The sequence below is a fragment of the Micromesistius poutassou genome (assembly GCF_964030765.1).
Source record: "Micromesistius poutassou genome assembly, contig: SCAFFOLD_2966, whole genome shotgun sequence".
Taxonomy (NCBI): Eukaryota; Metazoa; Chordata; class Actinopteri; order Gadiformes; family Gadidae; genus Micromesistius; species Micromesistius poutassou.
This window is the reverse complement of record NW_028178420.1, coordinates 1-8,997: the sequence shown is the minus strand read 5'-3', so window position 1 is coordinate 8,997 and position 8,997 is coordinate 1. Positions and strand designations below refer to the sequence as shown.

At 41.9% G+C, this 8,997-nt stretch overlaps 1 protein-coding gene across 1 annotated transcript; it reads right to left on the bottom strand.

Annotated features, from left to right (window-relative positions):
• Positions 1-235: 235 nt before the first annotated feature.
• Positions 236-2,812, bottom strand: LOC311374553 (bifunctional 3'-5' exonuclease/ATP-dependent helicase WRN-like; the record flags this gene model as incomplete). Its single annotated transcript, XM_084490380.1, has 5 exons — positions 236-330; positions 718-1,452; positions 1,701-1,780; positions 1,943-2,322; positions 2,789-2,812. The coding sequence occupies 5 exons, from the start codon at positions 2,810-2,812 to the stop codon at positions 236-238; spliced, it is 1,314 nt and encodes a 437-aa protein (XP_084346506.1).
• Between the last annotated feature and the right edge of the window lie 6,185 nt (positions 2,813-8,997).

Genomic DNA, 8,997 nt, shown 5'->3' with positions numbered 1-8,997 from the left:
AAGTCCTACAGAAATAAAAAGTATATAATTACCATTGTTTGCGCATTTCATGTATGCATAACTTTCTTCAATCAGAAATAATGCTTGACACTTGCTGCTGTAAAATAACATTTGAAGTCACATAGCAGGAGCTAGTACTGACAGGTTTATACCAAATATGTTTATTTAAAAAGTTAAAGGTGACAAAGTATTTACAAGACAGGTTAAGGGATGTTTGACAACATGTACACATTACTTAGTCAGAGTTTCTAAGTACAGAGAAGCCAGATTCAGCACTACTGGATGATTTGAGCATGTGGTCAGGCTCATCGTCTTCACTGTCAAAGTATGCTGTAAAGTCCACATCTGGCATTACAAGCTGTTCAGTAGTGACTGTTGTTTCACACATTTCAAAATCACCAAACACTGTGTGTACTACCCTGAGAATCTCTTGCCCATGTTCTTTCTTAAATACAGGCAGATTCTGCATAATGTAAGTCAGATCAAATATTTTGCCAACGTGTTCCACCACAGAATCAATGAGTGCAACACTAAATCCAGTGCAAGCTGTGATACTGGTGTAGAGGCGTGTGTGGTCCTGGACCAGACTTTGTCTATACTGACATAAAAGCTCCCTGACCAAGTTCCGGTCATCTGAGGTCACATCTCTGCATTTCGAAGGTGATTGTGTTGAACTTGGCTCTGGCAATTCATACACAGGTAGTGATACAGGGCAACCAACAGAGGTACATTTGCAAACAGAATGGCAGTGGGTACAACAAGAATGGCCGGGTTCAACACTGCTGACATCTTTCTCAAAGTGAGAATACAATGTATTGCGAAAACAATTGTTTTTACTCTCTCCAATCACTCTTCGCACTGCCTTATCTGTATTTCTGTTGTTTGTGGTTGTATAAACAACAGCATGGGCCTGTGAGCCGTCTCTGCCAGCCCTACCGATCTGCTGCAACATGGCCTCAGTGTCTTCAGGTACCCCATACATTAAAACATGGGACACATTTGAAAAATTTAAGCCCACTCCCAGAGCAGTGGTAGCCACCACAACTCTGCAGTTGCCCTCTCCTGTCAGTGCTGAGAGCACTCTGCTTTTGTTTGCTGGAAGTGTATGGCTATGAAACATCCCTATTAGCAGATTGTCACCTATCTGCTCTCCAGCAACCCAGGCCTTGTCACCCAGCTCAGCCTTCAGATGGCAGAATACACGAGCAACAGTGTTGACAGTCCGACAGTAGATGAGCACTGGTGACATATCAGCACCCTTTTCTTTAACATCATTTACTACCCAGTCCAGGCAGTCAAGAGAGTCTGTTGCAATTGGATGCAGCCCTAGACGGATGTTCTGTCTGTTTGGACTAACACTGAGGATAGTTGTGTTAGTCATGTGAAGCTGTCTCGTCACAATGGCCCTTGACTGCAGATCTGCAGATGCAGTCAATGCCATCACAGGAGTTCCTGTAGCAGAGAGGGAGAGGCATTAGGGTGTCGTCACAAGAAGTTAACCGTGTTGTTCATTAAATGTATTACATGTTCACACACACACACACACACACACACACACACACACACACACACACACACACACACACACACACACACACACACACACACACACACACACACACACACACACACACACACAGAGGAAAAGCCTCCACCTACTAACATTTTGTACATTTCCTTCATAGAAATATTTTTCTTACCGGGTTTTACAATAGAACGAAGTTCCCCCAGTCTGGAAAAGCTCTCTCTGAAGGCAGTTTGACCTTTTGAAGCTCTCCCCCTGAAACAAATGGATAAAGAGGCATACATGCCAGACAAGTTGACAATAGTTTTTGGAAACATCATTTTAATTGAATGACTAATGACTTACAGGGCATGAAACCGTGTTGTTCTTGTTCAAGTACTATGTTGCAATAAGCTGTGTTGACATGGCAAGACTTACCATTTATAAGTTAGGTGAACTTCGTCGACGACAATGCCTAAAAGATTGTCTTTGTAGACCTCGTTGGCCAACATGTCACGCCATTTCCCACTCAGCCACGACTCCGGACTGCCGAATACGATGTTGAAGCTGCCTCTTTTGAGTAACTCTTCGTTGTCGGAGTCCAGTTGGCAAGCAGAAATACCCAGGGCAGTCGCCTCCCGAACCTGGTCCTCCATAAGTGCGATTAAAGGCGAGACGACCACAACTATGGGGTTCTCGCTGAGTCCCATTGATTTGGCTACCAGCGGGGCTAACTGGTAAATTAAACTCTTACCAAAGCCGGTCGGGAGCAAGGCAAATACATCTCTCTTTTCTATAAATGCCTCCAGGGCTGCTCTCTGCTCGGTTTTTAATATAAATGTCCGGTTGAAATCTTTCAACACAGCATCGACTGCTGTGTTGAACGCTGTCCGCTGCTCCATGCTGCTGTTTACAATGAGGTTCCGGTCGCTGCTCTACAGTGTCACTTACTTGAACACGCCTCTACCCAGAGCCGTTGGAGAGGCTCGACGTTGATTGGCTCCCGAAAATTCGGGAGACAGAAATCGAGTTAATAGCACGGTTGGCCAGACTAGAAGTCAGCAGCGCTTTTGCGAGGCGTGACGTCACTAGTGTGGGCGCGACCAGGCTAGCCACTACCAAGGACAAGGGCAGACTGCAGCGTATCATTTGATCTGCTGAGAAAGTGATCAGCTGCAATCTTCCATCCCTCCAGGACCTGTACAACTCTAGGACCATAAAGCGTGCAGGTAAGATTGTGGCTGACCCCTTCCACCCCGGTTACAGACTCTTTGAGACACTCACCGCTGGCAGGAGGCTGCGGTCCATCAGGACCGAAAGCTCTCACCACAAAAACAGTTTCTTCCAATCCACTATTAGCCTTATCAACAAGTTCTGGAGCCCCCTCTGACACTGACTCTCTCCCTCTCCCCATCCAGATAGACATGCTACATTAACGTAGCATCTTCAGACTTTCTGCATAACATTAAGTCTTTATTTATTTGGGACCATTTCAGCCTGTTGTATATCTGCACATTTATAGAATTCTGTGAATACATTGTAAACTCTCACTGTTACATGTCATATACTTGCGCCTCAGTTTGCACTACAGCTCCTTCGTTGTAGAAGATTTTGTATATATGTTTATATTGTTTAGATTTTAATACTTTTTTATCTTCCTATATTTTTTACTTAATGTTTATTCTGCACTAACTACACCAAGTCAAATTCCTTGTGTGCAAACCTACTTGGCAATAAACTTCTGATTGAACTGATGAGTCTGAAGCCTATTAAACCCTTAGTTGTGAGGACCAACCTGGTATAACTAAACATTACCTATACACAAAAATCCATAGTAAACTAGCTCAGCCTTGATCAATGGAACAGAGCACTAATTGTTGGGCAAGTTTTAGTTCTACAGTATGATTTTGCTGAGTTCAACCTCTCTAGTTAACTGTAAACAATGACAACCTCAGTAATATGAGAAATTGATTTATTTTAAAAGGGATAAAATGGGCATTTATTAAACGAGCTTTAACTTCTGCCCGAATTTCTCTTGTTTTACATTCACCTTTTCAAGGGTTGTTCTTATTGAAATTGTGTCAGCAACTAGAGGAAAATAAATTAAATGTTCGATCACAATTTCTTTCAATGAAAAATACTTTTATTATAATGAGACTTTGAATCTTTATAAAACGTTCTATAAAAGTTTAACATAACACGTATGCATAGAATTCAAGTGCAAAAAAGGTTCAGAGTAAAATAATTGATAATATAATAAAAGAACACAATAGTCAGTCAATAACAACAAAAAATTGGGCAATATCTACTAGTATTACTAGTACTGCTCAAAAGTACTGCTCAAAACAAACGTAAAAAAAAAAGGGCTCTATGCGACCTGTTTATTTTTAAGCCCCCTGTTCCTCACAAAATCCCTGATATTTTGAAGTTCTATGCTGCAAAACAGGATCTTCAGCAAGCCTGCACTGCTCACACTCCAGTTTGGATGCAAGGTGTCCCTTAGAAATATGAGTTCCGAAGTATTTTGTGACTGCTTTGACTTCACTTTCACTCCATGGCTTTTTCACATATCTTCTTGACACTGCCAATCACAAGAACATATTTTTCTTGCTTAGATTGTGAAGATATCCAATACAGCTAAATAGTTGACTTTGTTTTTATATGTTCTATACAAATGAAATGTTCACCACTGTAATAGAATAAAGTGTTATTCAATTACAGTGGTATATGAAGACAGCTGACAGACACGAATGGACGACTCAAAAGACACAACTAAGATCTAAACTGAACAAATACCATCAACGCAACACAACCAGCATGCCTTGGGAAACCACACAGATAGGGTCTTTCCAGAGGATATAAGATGAAGTATATTAAACCTAATACAATTTAGTCAAATTCTTTCTTGGGTCATCACCTCGACTGTGCTACTGCACTGTTGTAACTGTAGAAAAGCAGCTTTTACCTTGGGAGCTGGTGACCTCCTGGGTTTTCAACTGTTTTGTTTTTCCTGCAGAAAACAAGAAATGCTCTTTTGAGAATAGCTTGTACACACTACAAACCATTTGTGGAAAAGTTGCTTAATTTTCAAAGCCAAATTATAATATTTACAGTATACAGACTGAATAAGCTGTATCTTACGAGAAGTAGACACTATAAGATAAAAAATCATTGTGGAAGTGAACAGCCAGTCCCTCTGTATGGTGCTATGTGTTTTTGCAACATGCTTACAAGTGTCAAAAAGAACAAACTATAAAAGATCGCTCACTTAGCTAACAAAGTAAATGGTCTTCTTCACAGTATCCCCAAAGTTACAACACATAAAAGACAATCTTCTTTTACATAGGCTGATAAGACTCTAGCCCTGGAGGAGCTGTAGATGTGTATAAATGGAACTCCCACCTGAGGCTGCATTTATTGTTTTGTGACAACATTGACAACAATTTGTGACAACAATTGACATCATTTAAATAAATTTCTTTGCATAGCATGTTCAAAACTAAAGCATTTTTTAATGTGCTTTCAGTGTGTTCAAGATCATGGCACAAAAAATGTTTCATCAAAAGCAATTCATCAGCGGTACGTTTACTCATTCACCTCAGATTTTAGCGTTAAACTGTGACTTGGAGACCGTTTTCAACACTTTCATTTAGTCCTTCTAGTTGCAGAAAACGCTTGTGCTAGGCTAGCGCAAGTCGAGGGGATCTGCTAGCCTGCCAATAAAAACAGTTTTACCCACTCCATAGTACACCCGAGGCAAACCAATTATAACGCCAGACTGTCTATGTAAATGTCTGTGTTGATAGAATAATATTAGAAATAAAACTATCCTTGTATCGCAATGATCACATTACATTTTGGGGGACTACTTTCTGGTAAAGGTAAACAGAGAAGCACACTCCAGGTTAATATCAGTCCGCCGCTGCCGTAGCCTGCTTCCAACTACAGGGATTATAAACTAAATGTAATGCGATGCAAGGGTAAGTTTATTTCTAACATTATTCTATCAACACAGACATTTACATAGACAGTCTGGCGTTATAATTGGTTTGCCTTGGGTGTACTGTGGAGTGGGTAAAACTGTTTTTATTGGCAGGCTAGCAGATCCCCTCGACTTGCGCTAGCCTAGCACAAGCGTTTTCTGCAACTAGAAGGACTAAATGAAAGTGTTGAAAACGGTCTCCAAGTCACAGTTTAACGCTAAAATCTGAGGTGGATGAGTTAAATAAAGTAAACGTACCGCTGATGAATTGCTTTTGATGAAACATTTTTTGTGCCATGATCTTGAACACATTGAAAGCACATAAAAAATGCTTTAGTTTTGAACATGCTATGCAAAGAAATGTATTTAAAAGATGTAGGTAACTCCAGTAAGAACTTATCTATACTTAAATGATTGTTTAGCTGAAATTTGTCTCAAACAAAAGTAGAAACAAAAGATAAAAATTTGTGACAATGATACTCACATTTACATGTCAAAGCAAGCCATTTTAGACTGGAGACGGGTCCACTGCAGTCTTGACAATGGTTCAAAGAAGAGACGACTGCACTGACAACTTGGTGGTGGCACTAAGAATAAATAAAATAAAATAATAGTTACAAAATTAACTACACAACATTTCTGCCACGACTAATATTTGAGATCTAAGCATTTGAGGCATATGTCAATTAATCTTTGAAGCAGAATATGATATGAATGTGAAGGTTATGATGCTGCTATATTGCCACCTAAAGAACAAACTTTGAGTCATATATGAAGGAATACGATGGCCCTCACAAGGAGAGCTGTCGTTACAACTCAGTTTAGAGATGCACCACTGACACACAAGTGACACAACTTACTCACACAATGGGCTCACCTCTATTCAAATTTGACAAGTTATGTGCTGTCCTTACAAGACACACTGTGACCTGACAGCCCATAACCTTATCAGGTATTTTGAAACATTCCACCAGCTTCTGTCTGACCCAATGTGCAGAGATACTGGAGTGCAGTGTTTCCCCTATATTCATTCAGATTACGCTAGATTACGAGCGCCACTGCTGAAATTTCACAAGGTCATTAATGTTAACGCGCTACTAAGGATTTTTACTCACACTGTGTGAGCACAATGACACAGCGTTATTTTGGACTTTTGAGTCATTAATTCGCGCAGCAAATCATGTGGGACCCTCCTCTCATTCTTCAGAGGACATTTACGTAAAATGTAACGCTCATGCTTATAAACGTTAGAGTAGCGAGTAGCATGAGTAGCGTAAAGTCAGCATAACGTAGAGTAGCGTAGCTCCTTATGGAAATGTGCAACAAGTGAGCGAGAAAGTGACTAAAGTGATAAAAGCGAACAGAGCGGCAACAGCACAGAAAGAGATGGAAGTTGGCAGAACATGTAGTTTGTCAGTTAATAAATACTACAGCTTCTGAAGCCAACGGTAACAGTACGTTTTTAGCTGCTGAGTAGCGTTAGCTACATTAATTAGCTGCTTGTCATTACTATGTGTGCGTGTCCAAAGGAGCAGAGAGAGATGCAAGGAGAGGTTCGAGGAGAAGGATCTAGAGAATTTTCATAGTAATATAGTTCTTACTTCATACAAACGAGTGTCCATCTAAAAACAGCCCAGTGCAGTACTTTGCCCTAGCCACCTGCATCAAACATCTTGTGAGTGTGTGAAAGAATATATTCTAATACTCACTTCATCAGCTGGCGTGTCAGACGTTGCACTGCTGAGTGTCAGAGGCTTGCTCGTCTCACCACAGAATTCCTGGAGATAAGAGATAGGTGCAAATAAAACAATTGGAATAGTAATGAACAGTAATAATGAATTGTCATGCAGCAATTATTGTGCTACAACACTGGCAATATGTACAACAGACATCACATTGCAGCAAGTAGGATATACGATGGTCCTCACAAGGAGAGTTGTCCTTACAAGTCAGTTTAGAGATGCACCACTGACACACAAGTGACACAACTGTGACATTTTTTAATTGTAATATTCCCTAGCGATACATTTTTACTGTAATACTCTCACATAGCCATATCCAGTAGCACCAAGCATAGTTTAGAGGTAATTTCCCCTCCTAATCGCCTGAGGGCAGCACTGAACACATTTGACAAAGTTACAAAACATTTACACTAGGGGCAGCAACGGACACACCTGGGATACATAAACTCAGACTCCGCCTTTGCAAGATCAGAATCTCTCAGCAGCGTATCCTGGATGCTAAGCTCTGAGACGCTCCGCGCGTGTTATTTACCATTCCTCTCCTTTTGTTTCATAGACGATAGACAATAGACCAATAACCTTAACCAAATAAAGTGAGTTAAAAGCGATCCTGTCTCGGCGGCCTCTCCCGGACCAAAACCCACAACAATTTGGTGACCCCGACGTGATTTATCCAAGGAAAGGCGGACCTGGACTGACCGAGCCGATCGAACACGAGGATCTGATCATCCCTGCCACGGGCCCAATAAAATAAGGTAAGCAGAACCTATTGTCGCAAAGACTAATTCTGCATAGATTAGTTATAGGAACTTTAGGTGGCAGAGGTAATCAGTATTCGTTTTCGTGAAAGCTCCGTTATTCCGGTCCATAGTCATTACAGTTAAGCCGAAGTAAAGATGAACGATCGCTGATAACTCCGATTGGGAATTAATTATAAACAATGATTTAGTCGCCATTATAAGACTAAACCGAGGAAACAAAGGGCCAGAATTGTATATATGTTTGTCTAAATGTGATACCCGACGGGGTTTTAGAGGTGATCTGTATAAAGGATTTGTTAAGTTTTCGACGTGTCCGCGTTTTGACCGGGACACAGTAGCCTACTGATGAGCTAAATTGTTATCCAAGTTGTATTAAACAGTTCGTTGAGACCTCGAAGCTGGAAAGAGTGTTCAGAGCATTGTCGAGTCGGCAATACCGTGGTGTTATTAGGCCCAGAAGACTAGAATGGGAGTCCACACGAGGTGGTGTCTCTAGGTCCCATGAAACAAAGACAATCTGTATGGAATACAGTTCTCGTCGTGTCGGTGGCCATGTTAACGCATTTTTTAATGGCGATTATGGTCGACCACATGGTGGAAGCATTGTTTAAACATTGGGGGATGAGAGACATTGTCGTGAAGACTGCCTATCACACCTAGAGGAGCTTCAAAGGGAGATCACCATCTGGTTAACAAAGAGAACACCTCCCCCCCCCCTCTCTCCCTCTCGACCCCTCCCTCCCCCTACGACCCCCCCCTCTCTCTCCAGTTCGACCCCTCCCTCCCCATACGACCCCCCCCCCTCTCCAGTTCGACCCCTCCCTCCCCATACGACCCCCCTCTCTCCAGTTCGACCCCTCCCTCCCCATACGACCCCCCTCTCTCCAGTTCGACCCCTCCCTCCCCATACGACCCCCCTCTCTCCAGTTCGACCCCTCCCTCCCCATACGACCCCCCCCTCTCTCCAGTTCGACCACTCCCTCCCCCTACGACCCCCCCTCTCTCCAG